This window comes from Chlamydomonas reinhardtii, chromosome 9, assembly GCF_000002595.2.
Source record: "Chlamydomonas reinhardtii strain CC-503 cw92 mt+ chromosome 9, whole genome shotgun sequence".
NCBI lineage: Eukaryota > Viridiplantae > Chlorophyta > Chlorophyceae > Chlamydomonadales > Chlamydomonadaceae > Chlamydomonas > Chlamydomonas reinhardtii.
Window position 1 is genome coordinate 4,497,964 of NC_057012.1, and position 24,550 is coordinate 4,522,513.

The window sequence follows — 24,550 nt, forward strand, 5'->3', positions numbered from 1 at the left end:
CTACGTACTCTCATACGGTATTGATACAACATCGCATTTGGCACTGAGAACATTGTATATTTACACTATTCCAGACTCGTCTGTCACGGGTGATTCCTCTACCACAGCGTACCGTATCGCTTCCGTAGCCTGCGCGCCCTTGTCCCAAATCTCGTAGGCCTACCCACGACGCCACATCACATCAACATCTCAGCAGTTCCCGCCAGGCCTCACCGGCCACCCGCCACCTCCCGCGCACCCACCGCAGCGCCAATCGGCGCCGCCTGGCCCCGCCCCTGTCCTTGCAGGCCTCCCTCACCCGCTGGCTGAGCCACCGCCCCCTTGGCCGCCACCTCCGCAAGCCGCTTCTCCACAATGGCCCGGATGGTGCGCCGCGACCAGGCCCGCAGCTCCTCCATGCTCGGCAGCGCCTCGCTGCCGCTACTGCCGCCACCGCTGCTGCCAGGGCTGCTGCTGCTGCCGTCGCTGCCGGCGTCGGCGGGCAGTGAGGTGGGCAGGCCGGGGTCGCCGGGCGCCCACAGCTGCGCGAAGGAGGAGGCCTGAATGGCGGCCATGCGGTCGGGGAAGGGGTACTTGGTGTCGCCCAGGATGGCCTTGACGCGCGGCTGCCGCAGCGCCTCCCACTCCGCAAACACCTGTACGCCGGCGAGATGGCGGTCGGGCCGGATGGCGGGCGGATGTCAGGAAAGCACGACGTCCCGTCCAGTACCATCAAAGTGGCCCAGCGGGATGCGTCCCGCGGTCCCAGTAGGCGCGGCAAAGCCGCAGAGCTCAAGGTAGCGCAGGTTGGGCAGGGCTGTGCTGCTTGGCCTGGCCGTTCGCCCACCATCCCTCGCGCACCTGCGGGCTCAGCACGCCGCCGTGTTGCCGCGCCACGTCCGCCAACACCACCGCGTCTTCAATCGCCAGGTTGGCACCCTGCAGGAGGATGACAGTGATGGTTTGCGGCACGATGCCGGCACGGGACTATACAACATGGCTGCAGCGTCAGGATCCGATGCGCGAAGGGATTTGCGTGTGCGTATGGCGTGCAATGGCCGCTGCCCAAAGCTGTCGGCGGCCACGTGGACGGCAGTTTACACGGCACCACCAGCTCGGGTTCAGGGCAGCCAGCACGGAGTATACGGTATCAAGGGGCCCCATGGACCACGGCAGCCCTCACCTGGCCGTCTGGCGGCGCGGCGTGCGCGGCGTCGCCGATGAGCACCACATGACCGCGCGTCCAGCTGCCCTGCAAGTATCCAAACAGCGCCAAACAACACACAGTCAGAACAACCTGGCGGCTGCCGGTTTCCGCGCCTTCGTGCTTATTATGCACAGCTGCATACTAGTATGCGCCACCGTTCGAAGCCCAACGTCCGGTCACGCACAGGTTCACTGTGGCGGCGCTGACTAGGCTGGTCCTGGGTCTCGGTTTAGTTGGGTTCGCAAGGCCTCAAGGGCCTACTCCCATCACCCACATACACCCCCTCGGCGGGCACACCTGCTCCACCGAGTCCAGGGGCTGCACATACAGCCCGTGCTCCGTCACCCGCTCCGGGGCCGTGGCCGCCAGCAGCGCCGCCACGTCGGGAGGCAGGTGCGCGTTGACCGCCAGGCCGCGAGCCAACGCCGCCGAGCCCACCAGGCCTGCGTACGTGCGCAGAGGCATGTGTGCAAACACGCGAGCATCTAATGCGCGGGAGCCAGGAGGAGAGCACCAAGCGCGGGCCCGCGCGCAGGGCCGCGTGCAACACGTACAAACAATCTGCGCTGTCGTTGTGCCAATACAGGTAGGCCTGGTGAACGGCACGCACCTCCCACGCCGCCAGCGGCGCCCGCGGGCGGGAACTCCACGCCCGCCTCCTGCACTGCCTTGACGCTGTTCTGCAGGTACCAGGCGCCGATGCCGTCACCGCCCTGTGACAGGGAAAACGGGAAAGGCAACAATAACAGGGCCAGTCACAGCGAGTGTACATCAGCAAGAACACCAAGCCACTTAGCACCACGCCTAATCTCCGCTATTCGGCTTGTCGTGGGCTACAACACAGCGTTTCCTGCCTCTTACATGGATGGGCCAGCCGATTTGTCCCCCGACAATTCCCACGGATCCCACCCTTGCCAAACCCCCAAACCCACCTGCGCCAGGAACAGCAACAGCACGCGGCCCTGCCCCGGTGCAATCCCCGTCCCAGCCGGCATCCAGCGGTGAGAGGCGGCGCGGTCAGAGGCGCCGGCGCCGAAGGCGGCCGGCGGCAGCGGAACCGCGCCCGAGCTCAGCTCCTCCGCAGTGAAGCTGCCGCGCCACATCACCATACCGCTGAACACCGGCGGCGTGCCGCCCAGCAGCTGCAATTCATGGGCAAGGAAAAAAAGAAATGGGGTGCGGAAGATGGCACATATGTTTGCACGCATGCGTTGTCCAAGTCGGTGGAGGGAAGAATTACAGGTACGATACGATAGGGTGTAGTCAAGACGTTTGACCAAAGGCAGGCCGGCAGGGCGGCTAGACTGGTGATGCAGGCACGCAGGCATGCAGGCACGCAGGCACGCAGGCAGCGCGTCCTCTCCGCTCACCTCCCGGCGGATGCGGCTGAAGTAGCCATCTGCGCCAATCACCACCTTGGCACGCACCATCAGCTCCCCCGCCGCCGGATCACCGGCCTCGCGCCGCTTCTCCCCGCCCTCCGCGTCCTCTCCTCCGTCCTCCCCGGCTGCCAGCGCCGCCGCGCCGCCGCCGCCAACCGAGCCGGAGGCCCGCTGCCGCGTCATGCGCAGCTCGTAGTGGTACGGCTGCTGACCCCAGGGCAGCTCGGTTGCAGCCGCACCAGCTCCAGCTGCAGCCCCGGACAGCAGCTCTTGCTCCGCGGTATCAAGGGCCTGGCAGCCGGCAGCGCGCCAGCCGAATTCAACCATGCCTGGCAGCCGCGCGTTTGGTGAGGGGCAAGGGCAAGCACGGGCGCTGACGTGAGCAAACAATTAAGTAGGACGGCAGGAGCGCGGCAGCTGCAGCAGTAGCGGCTGGGCAGCCCACGGGAGCCGCAGAGGTGACACAAGCGCGATGCGCGTCAGGTGACGGGGGTAGTCGGCCAGGTGGCAAGGGGCAGGGGTTTCGAAATGTGGCGCACGGGGGCTGGGGCTGAGCACACAGGTGCCAGCACGCACGAGGGCGCATGGCGCCAGTGGGTGACCAGGCCCTTGTGGGCGGCCGCAGAGCCGCACACGCACCTGGGTCCGGCAGGTGTTCGTACAGGGACTCGCGCACGTCGTTCCAGTACATCAGGGCCTGCGAGTGTGTCGGGAAGAGCCCAGCCACGAAGCGAGCGCACAGAGCCCATTTAGATGGTGCGCAGCCACTCTACATGCGGTCTAAGGCGAGGCAGCAAGCGCGGCGTTCGCAGCATAACTGCATGCACACCCTTGACACGCACCTGGCAGTGCCCGGTCGCCTCCATCTGGCCCGTCCGGTCCACCGCGATGGTGCCGCCCGCGTTGCGCTGCCCTGTTACGTCGTCGTACTGGTACGAGCACAGGCTGTAGCAGGCCTTGTCGTACAGCCTGCGGCGAGAGGCAATGGGCGAGGCACATCTGTTGTGGCCCATCGGGTGTGCACCGTACTCTTTTCCCTCGCCACGTTTCCTTCACCCCGGCTCCAACGCCCACTGCAGCGTCTCACGTGTGCGCGATGCTGGGGTGGATGGCCTCACACGCCATGAGGCCGTTGATGTGCATGCCCACGCCCGCGCCCGCCTCGCTGTAGCCCCGAGCGGCCTCGAACACCTGCCGGCAGAGAGCGCGGGCAGGAGTGAGGTGGCAGGTTGGGCAGGCGGGTGACATGTAAGGACTGTAGTTAAGCGGTGCTGTCACTAGGAGGGTCGCCCCCGCTACCCTCCATTGCCTCGCTCTGCCCGCCTCCGCACCTTGATGCGCACAGATGGGTCCAACACGCGCGACAGAGCCGCAGCTGCCGCGAGGCCGCCGGGACCGCCTCCCACGATTGCCACGTCCGTGTGAACGACAGCCGGCGAAGCGTCAGCTGAGGCAGTGCTGGCATTGACCGCGTTGACTGCGCCAGCCGCCACGCCGGCACCGCGGCTGGCGGTTGGGGCTGTGCGGTATGCCCGGTTGCGGACCTGGTAACGCCCCTGCGGCTGGGGCCCCAGAGCCGCTTCGGCAGTACAGCCAGAGCTGAGATAGCGCATGTTGCCTTTGGATGCACGATGCAGGAAGGCCAGTGCGGAACCGGCACCCTCAGGGTTCGCAACGGCATCGCGCAGCGGTTGGGACCTTGCCGAACTGCTCGTGCCCCGGGCCCACATGATGGCAGCGTGGCTTGTGACTAGTGATCTAGATTGTAATCTGCGGTCGATATGGCGAAGGAGTTGAAGGACGAAACGAATGCTCGCTTCAATGGACTTCGCTCGCTTGCAGCGTACTTGATCTTACGCTCGTGGTTTACAATGTAGGTGTCAGCGCATTCAGCGGATAAGCGCGTAGGAGGGGATCGGGCGTAACGCAGCCTCGTCAGTGAGTTCCAGAGCTCGCCTATCGCACTAGCGGACCGCCATGCGATCCATGGGGCGTGCCCCTAAGGGAGTCAAGTGACATGGGACGCAACGTACGGTGTTATATGCCGAGCGCGAGAGGAGGCGTGTGCAGGTAGTGGCCATTAGACAGTGGCGTAGAGCTGAGGTGAAAGGAGGCTGTGCCAGAGTCGTAACATTCGTTGGACCAAAGGTACTGCGGATGCTGGCGTGCGCACAACCTCCCGGACCGGTGACCGGGTTGGGGTCGGGGTCGGGGTCGGGGCCAAGCACCTCATCGGGGAAATGGAGTCTGGGGAAATGCGATCCACTGGACGCAGAATCGCTCGTTTTCGCCCGCGCAGCTTCTAAGGACCTACGTATTCATGTAATATTAACAGCTGGGCCAATGCCCTGTCAAATAGCGAGGGCGCGCGCGGACTTCTTCCCGCGTGCCCGCAGCTCAGCCCCGCACCCCAGCGCACCCTCGCCATCTGCCGACCCCCCCCCCCAGCACCAAAACCCGTCATAATACCGCCCCCCACCGCGAGATACAGACTCCACTATATAAGTAAGTAATATGTGATCTGGGTGCCGGTGCTGGGGGGTTGGGGCTGTGCGTTCACGTCGGACAGTTGGAAGTTCGCCCTTGCGGCGAAACCGTTCAGCCTTACACGTTTTGCAAATGTAATGATAGCAGAGTCTCAGCTTCATAGGTCTCATGTTTTGGGGCTGCCAGCACGGCAGTATTATGGACAGGTGCTCGCGCTCGCAGCTCACATGCCTACGGGCCTCCTGACAGGTACATAAGTGCTTATATTGAAGCCATCTACATATCTGATAATTAACTTGGGCCAGCGCCAGCCTGTGCGATGAAATTGGCCTGAAAATTGTCTTTGTTGAGGCATCGGACTCCATTCAATGCTTTAGAGTGCGCAAAATATTATTCAGCCTCAGTTACTTTCGCGATCGAGGTTCCCTGACTCGAGTCGGGTGACGGATCTGCGTCGCTGGGGCCTCTTCTACCTTGTGTACAATAGCTTCGTGTAATGGATGGCTTAAATAATGGCCGTGCACAGTCGGCGGGGGCCGGGAACGTGTGTTTACCAACTTGGCAAGACCCCCCCGGTTCTGAAACGTATGGGTGCGCCGCGCCCCCTGCGGGGGCCGGGGCACGCCAACACCCCATTGCCAGCATGTGACCACTTGAGCGTATCAGGAGCGAAGCCTCTTGTGCTCAAATGAAATCTTCTGTGCCGCTGGAAGATTGGAGCAGAGGGCTAGAACACAGCGACCAGGGGTTTCGGGGGTCTAGGGGGCACGCGTGCCGTGCCGCAGTGCCCTTTGGGAGGCAGCTGGCGTCACCCCGCCCGTGGCGTCATCCCTGGCTGGCGCCCCCCTGTTCACCATACGCACATGCACACGTATCGTACCAAACGAACCAATTACAGCGTTGAGGACGCCAAATGCGTCATGCCGGCCAGGCAACAGCGCGCAGCCATCGCCCACCGATCGACGCCGCCGCCACGGCCGCCGCCATGGCACGTCGACCACTACTCTACTCCACCGGTGTAACGTTCCTTGGCTGCAACGGCCGCATGAATACCCAAAAGATATGAATTGTGCATTAAGCAGTTAGGGGGGCCCAAGACTTGGCCTGTATGTGTTGCCATCTAGAGGTAGGGCCGGCCTGGACCCTACGCCACCCGCCCTTCCTTTCAGCCCGTGTGCGGCCCATGTCCTTCTCATCATGTCTATGGCTGCTACCGGCCTGTCGTCTACAGTAACCGCGAATTTCACCACCTCACACGTCATCCCATTATAAAGGAGAGTGACATCCATGACTTTGTACGCCACGCATTGTATCCGTTAAAACTTTAGTACACACACGCTCCATCACTTGTTGGTGGCCATACATGCCACGCCGCACTACCAAAGTTTCCAGTACGGTGCGTGCCACAAACGGCATACCCACCTATTTCTTATTGCTTATTACTTCTTCAGCACCAGCCCGATAGATGTAGAAAGATGAACCACTCTAAAGCTCTCTGAATCTCATATACCTGCCATTGCAGTGCAGCAGCGTGTCAGCGCTCATATCCGATAGCTGAATACCCATGAATACCCTGTAAAGGTTGTTGGTGCAAAGCCGTCTTGCATCCAGTAGCATGCCAGTATCTGATACCCCACGCGAACACTATGAATGTTCTGCACCTACGTACGGTACGTACCAGACTGGTGGGGTACCATACCTCACAGGTCATCCGTCATATTTGCATCTGCTTACGTTTCCAAATTAAAGTCAGCGCATGCCAGGTCATGACGGCTTGTGTTCTCTAAAATGTACTCAGCTGCTTGCGAAACCTTACTTGCTGCTGCTAATCAGGGTGGGCATGCAACATGGAGTGCCCGTGTGCCGGGTACTGGTATTGTGTGGGAGCCTGCCACTCAAACAGACGCAGGGGCACCCAGCTCCTGCTCATTCCTTCACAGCAATGTCGGCTACCGCTGGCTGCGTACTTGATTGCACCCGACCACTAAGTTCATACATGCATGCTACGCCTGCCTGCATGTGCCGTGCTCTGCCCGCTTACCCTGCACCGTAACACACTCTCTAGGCGCATAAGAAGCACACAGTGCCGCGCAGCGCACGTGCGGCGCCTGTCCCGGTCCCCGTGCGACAGCTAAAACGGCGGCGGCGGGAGGCTGGGACAGCAGGCCGTCACTCTGGCGCTGGATATGGTGCGGTACTGGCTCTTGAACGGGTTGTCCAGGGCGGCATACTCAGGGCTTGGCTGCAAGGTGCTGGTGCCCAGTCGCTGGTGCCGCAGAGCCTGCGTCGCCTGCGCAATGCTGGCCGCTGCCGCCACGCCGTCTGCGTTGAACGCAAACCGGGGGCCCACAGAAGCGCGCGCCGACTGCGCCTGCACCGTGAACGTGTCCAGCGCCTGGCTTAGCGGCGTGTCCGGGCCACCCCAGCGCGGCGTGGACCGCAGCCGGGCCATGTGCGCGTCCAGCAGCCCTTGCGCGGCGGCGACGCTGGCGGTGCCGCCGGGGCGGGCGGCCGCCGCCCCCGCGGCCTCGATGGCGTCCAGGGTCTCGAAGCGCGCAGCCGTGATGAAGACCAGCTCGGCGGGCTGTGCGTCGGCGGTGCGGGGCGCGGCGCTGCGGGGCAGTGCCAGGGTCGCTGTGGCCTGGCGGCGGCGGCCGGTGGCCACGTCCGTGTACTCCAGGTCCACGTGGCACAGCACGTGGGCGCCAGATGCCGGCCTGCCAGGCCGTGCGGAGGCCACGGCAGGCAGCCCCAGCACCAGAAGGCACTCGCGGGACTCCGCTGCAAACATGTCGTTGAAGACCGATGCGACCGGCGCCGTCGGCGGCGGCTGCGACGCGGTGGGCACTGCCGTCGGGCGCGGCGGTGCAGGCACTTTCCCTGCCGCTGCCGCCGCAGCTGCAGCAGCAATCGAGGAGGGCGCCTGCGGGCCGAAGGGCTGACTGAACGGTGCAGCGTGGCCCTTCGCCCCGGGCGTGGTGGCGGCCGCGGAGTTGCGAGCACCGCTGGCGGCACCGGTTGCGCCAACGACGCGGCCGCCGGAGCGAAAGGCGGCGAGCTTGATGCCGGGTTTGGTACGAATGCTTACGCGCACGTCCTTGGCCACCACTGCCAGTAGGCCGCCCAGAGCTGCGTGGCAATGCAAACGGAAAGGGTCATGTGCCACCGGTAAAGTCTGTACACATGTTGGAAGCAAAATAACTAAACGGCACTTGGCCTGTACCAACAAAGCCATGCATGCAGCCAGCACTCACCGTCTCCGAATCCACTGGGAATGTCGTCTGCGCAGGAGATGTAGTAGTAGACGCCCGACTGCGCCTCCGCCACTCCCTGCAGCAGCTCCACGCTGTGGTCATCGCCGAAGCCGAAGGTGTGCACCGTGATGTTCTGGTCGGCGGGGCTCTGCAGAGACGTCATCTGGCCCATAATCTCGTTGACGGTGCAGGGTCCTGCACCATGAAAGGCAGCCAATACGACAGTCAGGATTGAGGGCTTGCAAGGCCATCCAAACAAACAGAGGCAGTACATAACTACCGCCGGGGGCAAGGTACGGCAGGGCGCAACCATGCCCGAACCTACCAGTCGTGGCTTGTCCATCGGTGAACAGGAAGCAGCTGTGGACGATGCGTGAGGAGTCGCTGCCGCCGCCAGCCGCAGCAGCGAGCGCCTTCAGCTCGCTTGCGGCAGCCATCTGCTGCTTCACGCCCGCCTCTAGCCCAGCGTACAACGCCGTACCCCCGTGCAAAGTCAGCGAGCTGATCATGGTGTGAGCCAGCCTACGGGCCTCCGGCGTCATGCGCAGCAGCGGCACATCCTCGCGCACCGTGTTGGAGTAAGACACGATGCCCAGGTAGTCGTCGGCCGTGAGCTGGTCGATCAGGAAGTGGCACGTTTCGCGGACTGCGCGGGCAAGCGGCACAGCAGGAAAGGAAGCAGTGGGAGACATGACTACATGAGCGAGGACACAACAAAGCTCACACAACAACTCTGCAAGGTCTTTGCAGCGCTGGAACGAAAGGAACGGCCCAGAGCTTGCACGTGGTTTGCCTCACCCAGTTCAATGCGCTCGCCGCCCATGGACCCGGAGCGGTCCAGCACGCACGTCAGCGCCACGTGCGCGCGCTGCTTCACTTCTGCCGACGCCTTGATGCTGATGACTGCACGGCACGCCTCCTTGCCCAGCGCATACTTCTCATACTCTGGCAGCACCTTCAGCGTCAGCGGCTCCGCCGCCTCGTCGGATGCCACGGGGCCCTGCCTAGTCTCGTGCGCCTCGTCGGTCGGCGGCGGGCTGCTGTCCCGGACCTGCTGTAGCAGCCCAGCCAGCTTGCGTGTGACCATGCCAACTGCCTGGGGGGTTGGCCGCTGGGTGGGTTCAGCAGGGTCGGTGAACGCCAACGCCAGGTCAGGGTCGGCGGCAGCGGCCGATACCAGCTCGTGGCGCCGGAACAGGGGCAGCTCGGCGGCCTGCGGCAACAAACATGGAAGGAAATAGGGATGGATGTGGGTCGCCAGTCGTGGTCGCCAGTGGCTGGAACCGCATTGGGCAAATAATGATGTTGGGCGAGGCACGATTAGTGCCCGGAATGTGGGTCGGCGGAGAGGCGTAGAACCGGCCCGGCGTTCCAATCCGTCGCCTGCTGACCCCACATCTAGCCTGATGGACCCCAACCCCAGACCGCGGAAATGAAGGAACCCCACCTTGATGAGGATAGCACGCGCAATGCCGGCATTAATGGAGGACGGTGCTTGTTGCTCAAGGAGCCATGTCATTTCGTTATTCAGATCATAGAGGCCAAAACTGCTATCAAAGCCTGGCGGCTGCTGGTACTGTACGAGGTCGGCCAAGCTGTTCAACTGATGTTGCTGAGCATGCTGCCTGGCCATCTGCTGCACCAGCTGCTGCACGTGCGACTGGGCCTGCGGCTGCACCTGCGGCTGGGCCTGCGGCTGGGCCTGCGGCTGGGCCTGCGGCTGGGTCCGCAGGTGCGGGAAGAACACGTGCAGCATATTTGTCCCGGCGGCAGCGGGTTGCGGCGGCACGAGGCCCGGCGGTGCAGACGGCGGCGCCTGCTGCGGCACATGGCCAATGGTGCTAGTGGCGTGCTGCTGCTGGCTCAGGCTGAGGTCGGTCATTTGCCGCAGGATGTCGGCCGGGGCTCCTGGAGCAGACTGCTGCTGCAGCCACGCCTGAACCCGCTGTTGCTGCGCCGGCTGGTGCCACGGCCCCTCATGCTGACCCTGTATCTGCATCGCGGAGTACGGCTGGTTCGGCCGCTGCTGCAGTGGCTGCGGCTGCACGTGCTGCATCCACTCGTTCTGCAGCTGGATGTGCTCCCGCGTGAGCTGTGCTTGCTGGTCAGGCAGCGGCGCCTGCACGCCCGAGTACTGCTGGTACCGCTGCCGCGCCGCCTCCTGCATCTGCCGCGCCTGCTGCAGCTGTATTTGCACGAGGCGCGCGATCACCTGCTCCTGCGACTGGCCGCCGGCAGCCTGCACGAGGGCTGCGTCAGCCTGCGCCTGCTGCGTCTGCTGCGCCTGCAACTGCAGGAGGCGATCGCTAATCTGCGCATGCGACGGCACGCCAGCTTGCGGCGGCGGCAGTTGGGCCCGCTGGTGGGGAGCCGGGGGCGGCTGGGAGAAGGCGCTGATAGGGCCGGCCATGGAGCGAACAGGATGTGGGTCGCGAGTCTCGGCCTCGACAAACATGCGGGCAATAACTTGGTTGAGTGACTGCGCAGGCAGAATGGAGTAGTGTGGCGAGTTAGTAGTTTGCGCGGACATGTGAGATAGACGGTGCGACTGAAGGGGAAGGGGGGCTAGCCAGTTGCTGTCAAACTCGCAGCAACCCCCTCAACCCATCATTTCGGTGGATTGCTGATGACGGCTCGTCAGCCAACTGTCGCAGCTGCCCAGAGCAAGGGACCTCGCATGCTCACCTGTGCGGTGCCCGCTTCGATCCCATGATTTGCGTCGGCATCACTTGCCAGCCGGCTTGCCATGGCCGCCGTGGGCTAAGATTTATGTGTGGTTACTAGGGTTCTGTGCTGAGGGCCGTCGCCTCCTGCAGCGCGAGAGCGTGAGACCCCCTCAATCAGCCGAGTCCTCAGCAAATCCCAGCAGGCTAAGCTGCTACTAGCGCAAGCTATGATAATTCAGAATTGCAAGCCAAAATGGCCACCTAGGGGTCAAGTCACCAAGGGGCGCTGGCGAAAAGGCTCATGAAAAGGCACTGGCTGTTGAGGCGCACCGCCGACTTTGGGGCAAGAGCTCAAGTAAATGCTCTTTAGATTTGTTGAGCCAGTATGGGCAGTATGGTGCTTAAATCCTGGCTCCGTTGCCATTGCCCGCAGCGGATCGTGGATCGCGCCATGCAACGGACGTGTGCAACCCCCCGCCCTCGTGATGGAACATGGCAAGGGGCAGGAAAGCGTAGTCCCGATGTGTGTGGCTCCCACCCGTGCCCACATAAATGCGTAGCAAGAAGGGACAAGGCATTGGTGCGTCGTTCGCGCGCTGTTACTGTACCGACGGTAGCTGGCAGGTTGTGTCGATGTTTTGCTGACGCGCATTCCTCACGCTCCGGGCGCCCGGCCAAGGCGATAGCACCACACAGACTCAATGCGACGCCACACCGCGCGGATAGCATAGCCGATGCGCACCTGCAGGCAGTCGACCGGCGTCCACGGATGAGCTGTGAACCCCCCGCCAGCATCCCCGGCCCCCACGTCCCCACTCCTCCCAGTCCTGACGGACCGTTGACAATTAATATATCCAGGAGTCGCCTCTTTGATATGTCACGCATGCAGCGCGGCGCGGTGCGACCTGCGACGGAAATTTTACGTTACCGTATGGCATGGCAACTACATGGCACGGCGTGCCGTGGCCTTTCTCGCGCGACGTCCTGCAACAATGTGCAGGGGTCCTATATTCTACGCGGCTGCATCTATCCACCAGCGCCCAAAACGTCTACCTTTCACTCCGAGCGCGAGCACCTTGCCTTGCTTCGGCAGCCATAGCCCATTCAGAGCCGCCTTCCAGGCTCATAAATAGCGCTTCGTGGTTGCCTGCGTGCTATGGGCAAGCTTGCTGCTTCTTGCGTGCCCAGCGCCCCGGCCCAAATCTGTAGTCCCCATGGGTTACCAACCCGCTTCAACCGGCCACCTCCGTCACGGCTCCCATGTGCTCACGTCCGCACGTACATCACTGCTTCGCCACCTCCTGCTCCCCGCACCACTTCTCTTGCCGCCTCTTCCTACTGCCCTACGGTCATCACACCTGCGCAAGGTAGTCATCCACCTCCTCACGGATGCCCTCCTCATTGCTGCGGGCGGGGTCGTAGCGCGGCCGCCGCGCCTTGAGCATGCGTGTCGTCACCGTCGGCCGCACCGCCTTCACAGACAGCCGCCCCTCGCCCGCCGCGTCCCACGCCTGCCGCAGCGCCGCCAGTAGCTCCGGCGGCGGCGGGAACGTGGGCCACTCCTCCTCCTGGTCCTCGCCCTCCTGCTGCCCCTCCCCACCTCCGGACACCTCCACGTCGGCGGCGTCAGCATCCGCAACGGCCTCGGCGGTGGCGCCCTCCACCGCCGCCTCCAGGCCCGCATCCACAACATCCTCAGCAAACATGCGCTTCAGGCCCAGGGCCGCGAACGCAACGTCAGCTGCCGCGAAGCGCCCTGCGAGCGCGTCCTCCTGCATCCTTGCCCACAGCATCGGCAGCCAGTCGGGCTGGCGCGACGCAGTGACAGACAGGAAGAAGAGCACGCGCGCGCACGCCTCCGGCGACGCGGCGCCGGCCTCCAGCTGCCGGGCGAAGGCGTTGAGCAGCGCGTGCTTGAGCTTCAGCGAGCGCTTCATGCCGCCCAGGCGCAGCAGGGATACAAGCAGCGAGGAGACTGCCTGGGCGTCGCAGGCGGGCAGCACGCGGCGCGCCAGCGAGCTCAGCTTGGCGGCCTGTAGTTGGTTTTGATGTGGGTTGGTGGGGATGTGAGTCCGTGGTCAGGAACGGGCAATTTGTTGATATGGGTCGAGGCAGTGACGCAGCCGGGCACAGGCGCGACCGTGTGATGGGCAAAGCCTGTTTCCACCGCGGCCACAGCGCGGCATCCACAGTACGCACTGCACGGCACCTAGACACGCCTCACCTGTTGCTCGCTGGGCTTGATGAAGCCCAGTCGGGGCAGCGCCAGGAAGACGTCCTGCACGTGCGACGGCAGCATGCGCTCCGAGTGTCGCACGGCCGCACTGCAATTACAGGAGGAGGGGGGCATGAGTGAGAGGGCGAACAAAACAGGTGCCATGGCTTGGGTCCCGGCACCGCAACGCGTCAAAACGCAAGGAGTCCTGTCTAGTGAGAAGTAAGTACTGCCAGCTTGACAGGCTGCCAGTACGCCCTCTTCTTTCATCGCCACATCAATGTGTAAACCCTTGCCAGCGCGCCTTATGAAATCACCTCCCATACCCAGCCTCCACTCACAGGTACGCGATGCGGCTGCCGACTTTCTCCGGCACCACGGGCAAGTCGTGGCGGGTCACTCCCTGCTGCTCCAACTCCTCGCGGGCCGCCGACATCTTGCCCAGCGCCCATGCCACGTTCACCACCGACTGTAGTGTTGCAGGTTGGCAGGCGTTTGGAAATAGGTCAGCAGAGGCGGCAAGGTGCGCGCAGGTAGCGCAACGCCCCGCATCGCCCCAGCCGTACCATCTTGATAGCCCCGGCCACCAAGATACATTGCAACCAAACACCCTGGCAACCACCTTCCCGCCTGGCACTCCCCGCCTGCTTCTGTCCGTCATCTTAGTCACCCCGACATCTCCACTCCCACCGCAATGCTCCCCTTCCCGGCTTCCGGCTCTCTGCTTCCAGCCCCCTTCACACACACACCTGCACATCCGTGTTGGCGTCGCTGAAGACCACCTTGTCCAGCGCCACCCACATCGTCTCCCAGAAGTCCCGGATGTCGGGCCGCCAGTCCAGCAGCACCAGACCCAGCAGCACGTTGCTCAGCTGCTGCGGCGCACGAGGGTCCAGCGCGCCCTCCGCCCCGCCAGCTGCCGCTGCCGAGCTGCTGCTGTCGCTCCCGGAATCAGTGTCGGCCGCCCGCGGCTGGAGCCGCGCCTGCTGCGCGGCGGTGCCAGCGCGCACCATGGCCCCCAGCTCGCGGTAGAGCGCGATGGCGAGGCGGTTGAGCGAGCCGTGCGCGGGCTGGTAGCCCAGGCGGCCCATGGCCCAGAACACGTTGGAGAGGTCGTGCATGTTGAGGTCGGCGCGGCGGGCGTCCAGCGCCTCCGCCCAGGCGTCCAGCGTGGAGCGTGAAACCACGGTAGTGGAGAGCCGTTCCGCGGCCTCGGCGGCGGCGGCCGCCGCCGCCGCCTCCGACTCCTTGCGCGCGGCATTGGCGTAGCCGCCGCGGATGCGGCGCGGCCGTGCGCGCTCGCCCTCGCCTTCCGCGCTTGCTGCGTCCTCGGCAGCGGTGGCCGCGGCCTTTGCCACGGCCGGCGCGCCAGCGGCCTGGCCGCTGGGGCCGGAGGGCGCGGGCTTCAGCTTGGCTGCTGCCCAGATGAAGTTGGCAAGTCCGCGCGCCTGCATGCCCTGCAGCCGCTCCTTCGTGGTCTCGCTCTCCAGGGACTCCAGGAAGAGGGCCAACATGCGCGGGTCCACCTCCGCGGCCGCGGTGGCTGCTGGGGAGGCGGAGGCGGCGTCGGGCGCGTCCGCGCCGCGGCGCTGCCACGGCCCCTTGCGTGCAGAGGCGGGGTCGGCCGTCATGAGCTTTGCGAGGCGCGTCCAGACCTGTGCGGCGGTTGGTAGTGATATGTCAGGAAAGTGTGGAGAGGTGGGGATACATGGCAGTGGGTGTGACCCGTACTGTACTGCATGGGACAGAGCGGATGGGGGTAGCCGTCATGAATGATGGAGGTGGGGCCTGTTACGCTTGAGCCAGGGTCCAATGCCACACTAGAAACGCGCCGCAGCTGCCGTTAGTAGTCGTTCGAGGTTCGGGTTGCCACACGGTTTAGCCCTTGTCCCCTGTCAACTTCTAGGGAACTCCGATCAGCCTAGCTGTAGCGCACACCACCGCCCATCCAGACGTCCAGCCTATACATTAGGCCAGCGTCCGTGTGTAGCGCACATGCAACAGCCGATGCCTCGCCTACGCTGCCACCTCTATCACTGTACGTTCCGCGCACTCGTACATTGCGACCGAGCGCGGCTGCGCACATGGCTACACCCGTACATGTGGGCCATTGACACACGAAGCTCTACAGCCATGGCTGAAATCGTAAGCACAACGAACTTACAACGCCATCCAACACACCCGACGCTACTTAAGCCCCTGGGCGCTCAACAGCTAGGCACATTGTGCCACCGGACTAACTGGACACGTCAGGCCAGAACTCACCGTGGCGATGTGGATGGAGTTCAGACCATGCGAGCGGCCAACCTCGAAGAGTAGCTGCAGGTCTGCCACCGTTTGCGCAGACGACAGCTCTTTCGTGAACATGCGAGGGTTGAATCTCGAGCCGCCGCCGCTGCCGCTGCTACCGCTGTCATCGCCACTACGCCTGGCGGGCCGGCCGTCTGCCGCCGGCCTGTCGCCGCCCTGTTTCCGCTTGTCGCCAGCACTGATGAAACCGCGCTGCGGGCGGTCACGGCTGCTGGCGCTGGAACTGGCGCTGGTCGTGGCTTTACGGCCGCTTGCCTTGCGCTCCAGCGTCGCGGCGGCGTCACTGCTGGTGGCGTCATGCTGCGCCGTCACGTCAGCAACAGCCTCCGCCGCTGGCGGGGTGGCGTCGGGCGACGCCCGGCGGTAAGTGCTGCCAGCACGGCCCTCTGGCAACGATGATGCGTCAAATGGTCGAGGCGGAGGTGCGACGCTGGCTACGCGGACTGTGACAGCGCCGCGGAGCGGTCGGAGGCACGGCGATGGCCGGACGCCCGTCACCTGCAGTGCGCCCGACCACAAGTCCAGCATGACAACGCGTAAGTATCGTCAATAGCAAAACCTTATGCCCATAATGGTACTGTTGTTCCTGACCGCTGGCGTCCAGGGTTCAGGCCGGGTTGTGGTGAAGTCGTGGCGGCGGCTCTTCAGAAGCGTGCAAGCCTCACACTCCCTCTCGACAAGCCTAACTTGCACAACATGCTCTCAAATGGTATCGCTGAGGTTGGCATGGTGAAATTAGCTTACAGCCGCTCACCGAGGACCCGCGACCATAACAATTCCTGTCTTCGCCTCTCACCCAATTGAGCTCACCTGGGCCATGCGAGAAACATCAGGGTCTACAAGACGTCCTTGTGTAAAGGCCCTCATGCTCCCAAATGCTGGGTGCCCACGCAAACAAGGCTGCAAGTCACGCGAAAGCGCGACAATCCAGCTATGCCAAGTAGGGATGATATACAGGTTAGTCGTGTATCTACTTCGATAAGGAAATCCGGGCAACCGTTGCAGACGGAAAGCACGTTGGCATCGGACCCAGTGCTCATGCTGGCTTTTGTCTTCAGCCATTCCGTGCTTTCCCGTCGATTTTCCAGTGTTCAAATCGTCTAGCCAACAGCTACTATCTTAGCGTGTCCTAAGCAGTTTGGCCTGTGATGGATGTTGCCGCTGAATCTTTAGTCTGAAGCACGCCATATCCTGGAACCGGTTCGCGATGACTTTGCAATCTTACAAAGGGCTTCCAAAGGGAGCAACCATTCGCGTGCGGTTGTACCGGCCCGATGACCACGATGCAGTGTGTCGCATCTTCTCGGCGGGCATGATGGGGCTCGTGCTGCCCGGCGTAGAGGAGATCACGCGTGGCGATAAGCGACTGCAGGTCGGTTGCGGGGCCGCGGCAGTGCGCGTGGGTTTGTTGGCGAACAGTGGCGCTTGCCTGTGGAGGGAGTTTGGCAGGAGGCAGGGGCTTGGGCTTGGGCAGCCGCAGGGGCAGCTTCGGCAGTGCTAAGGCTGTGGACGTGGGATCGGACAGCGCAATGGGATTTTGCGCCATGCGGTATCCAGGCGAGCGCGCCGCGTGCGCGCCTCAGCACAGGGCTACACTCGATGGGTCGAGGGTTGTGGACCAAGACAGGAATGATGGGATGCTGCTGCCGCGCCACCCCCAGGGCTAGGCCCCTCTGTGGGGTGGCTGGAAGTATGGGTGGAAGGGAGGGAGGGGAAGGGGGGAGGGTGTGGGAGGGAGACTCAACTAGGCGGGAGCGGTAAGTTGAGCGGTCGCGGCGGAATGCCGACTTGTCTTTGTCCGCTTGCCCCTCAAACCCTGCCTCGCCTCCCTGCCACGCTCATTGTGCACGACCAGGCATTCGCAGTTGCGGTGCCGGCGGTCGCCATGGTACTCGCACGACGCTGCAGCCTGCTGACCAAGCTGGGCGTGGGCCTGCTGTCCACCGCGGCCGTGCCCGCCGCCATCTACGTTCTGATGCGCAGCCTGTTCGCCAAGTACGTGAAGAAGAGCCTGCATGACGATCTCGCAAACATAGAGGGCTTCTACTCAACGCACGGCGCGGGCGCGGGCAGCGCCTTCTGGGTCGCGGAGCTCGTGGAGCCAGTGGCGGGGGCTGCGGAGTCCGGGGCTCCGGGCTCGGCGACGGCGCCGGCTTACAAACGGACATCCTCAACGGGCTTGCTGTCGGCTCCTTTGCAGTCGGCTGTCACCGCCTCTAGCGCCGCCTCGGCACCGCAAGCACTGCAGGCGCCAGCACTGACAGCCGCTGCGAGCAGCAGCGCTACCCCCGCCGCACAGGAGCCAACGGCGGTCCCAGCACAGACGTCAGCGCAGGCACCAGCGGGGCAGGACGCGGAGGATGGGTCACCCAATGCCACGTCAGATGTTGCAGCAGCCTCTGGGCAACGTGAGCCCGCTGCCGCACCGGCCGTGCCGACATCAGTCGCAGCCACCGCGCAGGACGAGCCCGAGGCGAGCTCGAGTGCTGCGCCAGATACGTCCGGGGCCGCCGCGTCGACAGCTAGCACGGAGGCTGAGGACCCCGAGGCGGAGGCGCGGCGTGTCGTGGCAGGCCTGGTGGCGTCAGCGGTACGTCGCCTCGAGGCCGCCGCCACGATGGCGGCTCCATCTGGCTCGGCGCCGCCGGCATCACCGGGACCCAAGGCGAACGGCGCGTCAGCGGCAGGGGCATCGGGGTTGGCGTCGCCACGTGCGGGTTCCAGCGCCGTCAAGAAGCCGCCCGCAGCCGCAGTGCCGGCGCCGGCCGCACCACCAGTCCAGGTGGCCAGCCCAGCGGCGGCCGCGCCCAAGCCGGCGCCTGTGCCGGTGTCCGTGCCTGCGCACCCTGCCATGGCAATCGTGGGCTCACCGTCCCCCGCAGCCGCCGCGAAGCCGGTCACGTCTTTCACATCGCTGGCGGCCGCCGCCTCGCTTCCTCGCACGCCGTCCAGCGCTGCCTTCAACGGCACTGTGGCGCTGGCGCCGGCGACACGCACCCGCGTGGTGGGGCACGTCGCGCTGGAGCGGAAGACCTGGCAGGTGAGGGGTGGCGCGTTCCGGGCCAGCGAGCACCCGTTGCAGTGCGGTGAGGGCTTGCCGTGCACGCACAATACTGAATGGGGCCATGGTGTGGTTCGGCTGCCATGTCGTGACCTTGCCTGTAGGATTGCCTCCTTCCCGACACGCGTGCCGGCCTCAGACTCACACATTGCCTGCCACCCGCGCGGCTCGGCCGCGTTAGCGCCCTTACTGCGTGTCGGTTGTCGTCCCACACGCCTGCCACCTGCCGCCCGCCGCACCTGCCAGCCCCCTCCCCTGCAACAACCCGTCAGCATCGTCTCGTCTTAATCAGTCATGCATGGAATGCCCACCATCCTATACCGTACACGCAGGTGGCCGAGCTGCGGCGCATGAGCGTGGCCCCCGAGTGCCGCGGCGCCGGCGTGGGTCGGGCACTGCTGGAGGCGCTGACGGCGCACGCGCGCAACGTGGGCTTTCGCGAGCTGGTGCTGCACACCAGCAGCCTGCAGGTGCGGGCGGTGGGGGGTTTGTATGACATGGGGGAGGAGACAGAGGAGGGGTGTAACCTAATGCATAGGGCGCAGCGGCAGGTTGAAAGCCGCACAGCGGCACATCGGACTAAGTTGGGATCCTTCAAGAACAAGAGGCGAGTGGGAGTCGCGGGGGCCGTCGCAGGACAGCGGGAGCCGCGGGAGCCGTCAGCGGGGTTGGGCGTTGGAAACAGGCTTCCAGAGATGCCTGGGATACTGAATGCAGCGGGGTCTGAGGATAGGTCGGCCTACCGGGAGCAGGCGTGGGCAGCTGTGTGTGTTAAAGAGCACAAGGAAAACGTTGCGCAAAGACAGTGTATGCGATGCAGCTGTGTGTGTGGGGGGGGGGGGGCTTGAAGGGGTCACGGTCGCCTAATTGGGGCAGTGATGACGCTGAGGTCCGTGCCTTGCCCTGATGCCTCATGTCCTCGTGCAGCTGCCGGCCCGCCGGCTGTACGAGCGGGCGGGCTGGAGCCTGACGAAGCGGGTGCCCGAGTCCGGCATTGACATCTTCACATACACCTACGACCTCACAAAGAAGCGGTAGATAGATACAGATGTGGGGCAAGGCAGCTGCCGACCACGGTGGCAGGGCAGCTGCCGACGCACCATGTATGAGGATCTTGCATGCGGCTGCGACCGGTGCGTGGTTAACGGATGAGCAGTGATGTTATGGTGCTATCAGGGCTGATTTGACACGCTGCTTGAAGCAGGGTTGACACGGTTCGTCCTTTGGTTTGGGTCCTCTGTTGCTTCATGTCATATTTCTTAAATACGGAGTGGGATTATCGGCTGCGGGCTGCTGCGTGCCCGCGTGGGGATCCGCACCGACACGGAGGACCCGGAGACGTGGAATTTCGCAAACCAACGCCACACAACGCGATAATTATCTGTAAACGCTGCTTTCCGTCGGAAATCCGCCTAAGTTAACAGACACAGGAAAGAGAACGACTACGTCAGCGCCCCGCTGACATGGGTTCTTTAGCCTGAGAAGAAGGAATGGGAAAGGCGCAGCACCACACCGGCACGCAACCTGCAACGCGAGCAAGAAGAACGCCAGGGACAACCGCACCAGCCACCGAAAGCCAAGCAGGGGCACCCTCCGGGGCAAAGCAAGGGCAGGCCGGGGGGCAAAATATGGTAACCACGCACCAGGCTGAACGACGCGCTGCAGCCTACCTGCCTTCTGTGAGCGTGTGCTGGCCAAGATGGGTGCTGGCGGTGACCGCTTTGGTGGCGGCGGCGCGCACGCGGCTGGCAACCGCGTGAGGGTGGCGGCGCGGGTACACTGTACAGGCAGTACAGCACTACAGCCCGTTCGTAATCGGCGCTGGGAACGCCACCAGGCGTCAGCTGCAGAAAGAGAGGGCGGGTGGAGCAGGACACGAAAGCGCTGGACCTGGCACTTGCCAGCGGTGACCCCAACGCGCCACAGGAGCTGGTGGTGCTGGCCGTCCCGACCAGCTACGGCCTACGGCGCGTGGACACCGGAGTCAAAGCTGGCTCTGAACACCATCGGAAGCCTGTCGGCTGCCGAGTTCGCCTCCAGCCCTGGGCCGTGGTGATCAGAGACCGTCCACTGCACCCCAGGTCGTCCGAGCCGACTGCCCCATGCTCAACCCCACCCTGCCCCCACATACTCCCACTCCTATCCCCGGCTATAGGTTGGGGCTTGTGTTATGTCGTCCTAATCGCCCTTCGTGATGCAATGTCTGGTGCACGGAGCGGGATTGGCGGGATTACTGGCTGCAGCTGCCCGCGTGGAGATCCTGCGCCAATACGGAGGACCGCCAAAGTTAACAGACACAGGCAAGTTGCTGGCTGGCTGGAAGTTTGCTGAGACGCGCGCATTGCTCACGCTCCCGGCCAGGCGACAGCATCACAGCACCGGACATACATACTGCAACGCCATGCTCGCGAAGCAGAGTCGCAGCACAGGGTGTAGCACGCCTCTGCGCCTGCCGAGACTCAGGAACTCAGGAAGCTTAGATGCGCAGGGCTGGGGGGAGGCGAGGGTTAGTTGCTGCGACTCTGTTAGGCACTAGTGTGCTGTGCGCCGGCAGTATGCAGTGCGAGCGGGGGGCCGGCGCAGGTGCAGTGCTCGTGGGACCTGTGGTGGGACTGGGGGGGATGAGGTTGTATATTGGCCCGCTGGCCGAGTCACATTACAACTTGCGTCTTGCATTACACTAGCAAGCACTTCGCTAACTTGTCGGTACGTAGATGTAATGAAGTCCGGTGTACATAATGCTTGTTGGGATAGGGCCGGGGATTAGAGTGGGTAGGGCCCAGCGCACGAGCGCACGTACTGTGATTAGAGCGTGTAGCAGGGTGGGGGACCCCTTTTTGGGGACGACCGACGCTGTGCCATCGGCGGTCCAGGATCCTATCCATGGAAGTTCCCTCGACCCAGCCCATTCCGCGTTCAACCCTCTGCCATTTGATGTATGGACAGCACGCATCGGCAGCTTGGTTGCTTATAATTCCATGCGCACCAGCGTTTGAGAGCCCCGCCACGTCAGCGTGCATGTGTCGAATGTGGGGACATGTGCCGACTTGTCCACGCCAGGATGCGCAAATTAGCCCTGCCACGCTTGGTTTGCGCTTATTACGGCATAACGTGCACATGTGAGCCTCGTAGTGCTGCATTTGGCCCCTACTTCTGCTTGTGGGGCGCTTCCCGAAATCCGCCAGAATGCATGGGGCTCCCCGCTCCTGAAACCCGGCGGAACCCCACAGAACGTTAAGTCTCCACAGAACCTAATTAGATTGCATTTCTTACACGCGCTCTTTTACAGTAGATTAGCAAGTAACACGAACAACTGTCTGCACAACACCATGAACGTTCTCCGCGCTCGTTGCACAGTTGCGCCGCCCAGTCTGCCACAGTGCCGTCTGGCTCCACCCTTAAGGCCGCAGCTATCAGTCAGGAAGTCCGCTCCCGTTGACGCGGGGTCGGTGCTCAAAGTCCACAAGGAGCTGATACTGAGCGGCACGAGCCCAGACACTGCCGACGGCATCCTAAAAAACTTTGTTCGCTGCTCCAACCTCGCAACAAAATCAGATATCGAAAAGCTGGATACGAAGCTGAACTGGAGCCTTGTTATCAGCGTGGTCATCCTGCTGGCGAGAACAGCGCCATGAAACATCGTCTGGATGATTAGCAAAAGGTGGGGATGCGTGAAGTTGGGTCACAGCAGGCAGGATGCAGCACGAACTTGGGTCGCTTTCAGCCTCTGCTCTTGCTTCTGTCGCTGAGCTGCTTCCACTGCTGTACAGGGTGTTACGGGCTGATGGTGGTCCGCTCGTCATGTACTTGTGGCGACGCGGCTGAGAGTTTACCGTAACTGGCTTGGCCATGTTAACCTGATGGCCGATACGGGTTGGTTGGTTTGTGTTCGACAGCGACCAGCGCGGCCATGCGTTCAAGCTGCGTGCAGGGTAGCAGGTCTACCTAAAGGTTCTAGGGGGTGTGAGGGCAGATACGCGGCCATTTAACGGTATTTTGGCGTACAGGATTGTGCTGGGGGTGTGCTGCGGTGTGCTGCTTGCCCCTGCCGCGTGCCCCTCCTGCGATGCTGCGTGCCCCCAGCACAATCCTGTATAGCACTCTAGGTAAAACGTTAATGGCCGCGTATCTGCCCTCAAACCCCCTAGAACCTTTAGGTTGACCAACTACCGGGCGCCATGCTTGTACGGAGCTTGAAGGCATGGCCGCGCTGGTCGCTGCTGAGCACAAACCAACCAACCCATATCGGGTGAATTGTACATGATTCATGGCTGTACAGGACCAGACGCTTATGTCTGCCAGAGAGGCATGCATTACAGTAGTCTCCTTTCCTGTGTGTACTGAGTGCCTCCTGCCCGGGTAGCCCGGGCACTGGCTGCATAGCTGTGTAAAGGCTCAGCAAAGGCACCATGGGGCACCGCTGCTTGCCTCGCTCTGTGTGTGCCCTAGACTTAGAAATGAATTTGATCGAGACAGTAGAGTATTCACATTGATGTTGGGTTGGTCCTGTCTCAGCGCGAGCCCCAATACACCTGAGTGGTCGTCTGTTCTAGGCGCAAACTCAACACATTGCTTCGGCGTGTGGGGACGCGGGGTTGGCAAGAGCCACGGATGGCCGTAATACCGTGGGGGCATGTCGCACCGATGGAGGGCATTGTATCCCGGTGTAACAGTTGTTGAGTCCCGTCGAGTCTTTGACACACTGCCGGTAGGCAATGGACACCCATTCCCAGACATTCTCAGACATTATCAGGACGACGTAACAGCTCCAACCTATGACCGGGGATAGGAGTGGGAGTATGTGGGGGCAGGGTGGGTAGCAGGGAGGGGTTGTGGCAGGGGGCAGTGGGCTCGGACGACCTGGGGGGCAGTGGACGGTATCTGATCACCACGGCCCAGGGCTGGAGGCGAACTCGGCAGCCGACAGGCTTCCGATGGTGTTCAGAGCCAGCTTTGACTCCGGTGTCAATGCGCCGTAGGCCGTAGCTGGTCGGGACGGCCAGCACCACCAGCTCCTGTGGCGCGTTGGGGTCACCGCTGGCAAGTGCCAGGTCCAGCGCTTTCGTGTCCTGCTCCACCCGCCCTCCCTTTCTGCAGCTGACGCCTGGCGGCGTTCCCAGCGCCGGTTACGAACGGGCTGTAGTGCTGCACAGTGTACCCGCGCCGCCACCCTCACGTGGTTGTGCCACCAGCTGCGTGCGCGCCGCCGCCACCAAAGCGGTCACCGCCGCCAGCACCCATCTTGGCCAGCACCTCGCACGCACGCTCACAGAAGGCAGGTAGGCTGCAGCGCGTCGTTCAGCCTGGTGCGTGGTTACCATATTTTGCCCCCGGCCTGCCCTTGCTTTGCCCCGGAGGGTGCCCTTGCTTGGGTTTCGGTGGCTGGTGCGGTTGTCCCTGGCGCAGGGCTTGCATCTTCGGGGAGCTGCAAGAAATGCGCCCCAATGCATGTATAATTGCTCGGCTTACCTCGTGCCACGACGCTCTCTCATGTAGCTACTTCATTGTGGCCTTTGCATTCCATCCGCCAAGTATTCACGCTGCCCGACTGCCGCCGGCCCCAAACAACGCATGTACCAAGTGCTGGTGGGCTTCACGCCCTTCCCAGCCGGGCCGCCGCCCATGCCCCGCCCCGGCGGCGCCGCTGCGCCCGGTGCTCCAGAGCCCGCCGACGCCCTTTGCTTCCCCTCCAGCGTCAGTGAGTCGGCCCGCGCGTTCGTGCGGGACTGCCTGCGGCTGCACCCCGGCGACCGACCCACGGTCCGGCAGCTGCTGAACCACAACTGGCTGGGTGCTCAGGGCACCGCACCGGTGAGTGTGTGCTAGCGACCCGCTGGGAAGGGCGGCAGTAGAGGCTTTTGTAAATGGAGAAGAAAGAGCTAAAGAGGGGTGGCGAGGCTGATGCGTGGCGCAGGGTCTGGAACCACGGCTTAAACGCTGCATGCACACGCACGTGGGCTGCAGCCAGTGGCACGGTTCCTGGGGATAA

At 63.4% G+C, this 24,550-nt stretch overlaps 6 protein-coding genes across 6 annotated transcripts; 3 read left to right on the forward strand and 3 right to left on the reverse strand.

Annotated features, from left to right (window-relative positions):
• Window positions 1–48: 48 nt before the first annotated feature.
• On the reverse strand, window positions 49–4,876 carry CHLRE_09g395806v5 (uncharacterized protein). The gene is made up of 12 exons (XM_043065776.1): window positions 4,426–4,876; window positions 3,900–4,338; window positions 3,656–3,759; window positions 3,411–3,537; window positions 3,208–3,265; window positions 2,557–2,897; window positions 2,119–2,328; window positions 1,797–1,899; window positions 1,484–1,629; window positions 1,163–1,231; window positions 841–918; window positions 49–635 (listed from the first exon to the last, which is right to left on the reverse strand). Exons 2-12 carry the CDS (start codon window positions 4,296–4,298, stop codon window positions 210–212), a joined length of 2,061 nt encoding a protein of 686 aa, XP_042921265.1. The 5' UTR covers window positions 4,299–4,338; window positions 4,426–4,876; the 3' UTR covers window positions 49–209.
• Window positions 4,877–5,935: 1,059 nt separating this feature from the next.
• On the reverse strand, window positions 5,936–11,336 carry CHLRE_09g395843v5 (uncharacterized protein). Its single transcript, XM_043065777.1, has 6 exons — window positions 10,995–11,336; window positions 9,757–10,788; window positions 9,108–9,522; window positions 8,635–8,955; window positions 8,310–8,504; window positions 5,936–8,184 (listed from the first exon to the last, which is right to left on the reverse strand). Exons 1-6 carry the CDS (start codon window positions 11,055–11,057, stop codon window positions 7,187–7,189), a joined length of 3,024 nt encoding a protein of 1,007 aa, XP_042921266.1. The 5' UTR covers window positions 11,058–11,336; the 3' UTR covers window positions 5,936–7,186.
• A 470-nt stretch (window positions 11,337–11,806) lies between these two features.
• On the reverse strand, window positions 11,807–16,462 carry CHLRE_09g395880v5 (uncharacterized protein). Its single transcript, XM_043065779.1, has 6 exons — window positions 16,311–16,462; window positions 15,456–15,998; window positions 13,940–14,845; window positions 13,532–13,659; window positions 13,200–13,299; window positions 11,807–13,008 (listed from the first exon to the last, which is right to left on the reverse strand). Exons 1-6 carry the CDS (start codon window positions 16,317–16,319, stop codon window positions 12,328–12,330), a joined length of 2,367 nt encoding a protein of 788 aa, XP_042921267.1. The 5' UTR covers window positions 16,320–16,462; the 3' UTR covers window positions 11,807–12,327.
• A 124-nt stretch (window positions 16,463–16,586) lies between these two features.
• CHLRE_09g395917v5 (uncharacterized protein) lies at window positions 16,587–19,960 on the forward strand. The gene is made up of 4 exons (XM_043065780.1): window positions 16,587–16,872; window positions 17,356–18,540; window positions 18,894–19,031; window positions 19,489–19,960. The coding sequence occupies exons 1-4, from the start codon at window positions 16,708–16,710 to the stop codon at window positions 19,597–19,599; spliced, it is 1,599 nt and encodes a 532-aa protein (XP_042921268.1). The 5' UTR covers window positions 16,587–16,707; the 3' UTR covers window positions 19,600–19,960.
• Window positions 19,961–21,826: 1,866 nt separating this feature from the next.
• CHLRE_09g395954v5 (uncharacterized protein) lies at window positions 21,827–23,243 on the forward strand. Its single transcript, XM_043065782.1, has 2 exons — window positions 21,827–22,222; window positions 22,332–23,243. Exon 1 carries the CDS (start codon window positions 21,891–21,893, stop codon window positions 22,194–22,196), a length of 306 nt encoding a protein of 101 aa, XP_042921269.1. The 5' UTR covers window positions 21,827–21,890; the 3' UTR covers window positions 22,197–22,222; window positions 22,332–23,243.
• Window positions 23,244–24,056: 813 nt separating this feature from the next.
• On the forward strand, window positions 24,057–24,437 carry CHLRE_09g395991v5 (uncharacterized protein). Its single transcript, XM_043065783.1, has one exon. The coding sequence runs from the start codon at window positions 24,133–24,135 to the stop codon at window positions 24,385–24,387; it is 255 nt and encodes an 84-aa protein (XP_042921270.1). The 5' UTR covers window positions 24,057–24,132; the 3' UTR covers window positions 24,388–24,437.
• The last annotated feature ends 113 nt before the right edge of the window (window positions 24,438–24,550 follow it).

What these genes read in the sequence shown, in the direction of transcription:
- CHLRE_09g395843v5 (XM_043065777.1), bottom strand. Translation starts at nt 11,057, where the DNA reads ATGGCAAGCCGGCTGGCAAGTGATGCCGACGCAAATCATGGGATCGAA. An exon ending in CGATGGACAAGCCACGACTG is followed by an intron (nt 8,505 to 8,634) that starts GTAGGTTCGGGC and finishes TTCATGGTGCAG; the next exon opens with GACCCTGCACCGTCAACGAG. An exon ending in TCCCAGTGGATTCGGAGACG is followed by an intron (nt 8,185 to 8,309) that starts GTGAGTGCTGGC and finishes ATTGCCACGCAG; the next exon opens with CTCTGGGCGGCCTACTGGCA.
- CHLRE_09g395954v5 (XM_043065782.1), top strand. Translation starts at nt 21,891, where the DNA reads ATGAACGTTCTCCGCGCTCGTTGCACAGTTGCGCCGCCCAGTCTGCCA.
- CHLRE_09g395880v5 (XM_043065779.1), bottom strand. An exon ending in ACGCCAACACGGATGTGCAG is followed by an intron (nt 13,660 to 13,939) that starts GTGTGTGTGTGA and finishes GCAACACTACAG; the next exon opens with TCGGTGGTGAACGTGGCATG. An exon ending in TCAAGCCCAGCGAGCAACAG is followed by an intron (nt 13,009 to 13,199) that starts GTGAGGCGTGTC and finishes AACCAACTACAG; the next exon opens with GCCGCCAAGCTGAGCTCGCT.
- CHLRE_09g395806v5 (XM_043065776.1), bottom strand. Translation starts at nt 4,298, where the DNA reads ATGTGGGCCCGGGGCACGAGCAGTTCGGCAAGGTCCCAACCGCTGCGC. An exon ending in CCGCGCCGCCAGACGGCCAG is followed by an intron (nt 919 to 1,162) that starts GTGAGGGCTGCC and finishes ATCCTCCTGCAG; the next exon opens with GGTGCCAACCTGGCGATTGA. An exon ending in GCGGCGTGCTGAGCCCGCAG is followed by an intron (nt 636 to 840) that starts GTGCGCGAGGGA and finishes GCCGGCGTACAG; the next exon opens with GTGTTTGCGGAGTGGGAGGC.
- CHLRE_09g395917v5 (XM_043065780.1), top strand. Translation starts at nt 16,708, where the DNA reads ATGACTTTGCAATCTTACAAAGGGCTTCCAAAGGGAGCAACCATTCGC. An exon ending in TGGAGCGGAAGACCTGGCAG is followed by an intron (nt 18,541 to 18,893) that starts GTGAGGGGTGGC and finishes CCGTACACGCAG; the next exon opens with GTGGCCGAGCTGCGGCGCAT. An exon ending in TGCACACCAGCAGCCTGCAG is followed by an intron (nt 19,032 to 19,488) that starts GTGCGGGCGGTG and finishes GTCCTCGTGCAG; the next exon opens with CTGCCGGCCCGCCGGCTGTA.
- CHLRE_09g395991v5 (XM_043065783.1), top strand. Translation starts at nt 24,133, where the DNA reads ATGTACCAAGTGCTGGTGGGCTTCACGCCCTTCCCAGCCGGGCCGCCG.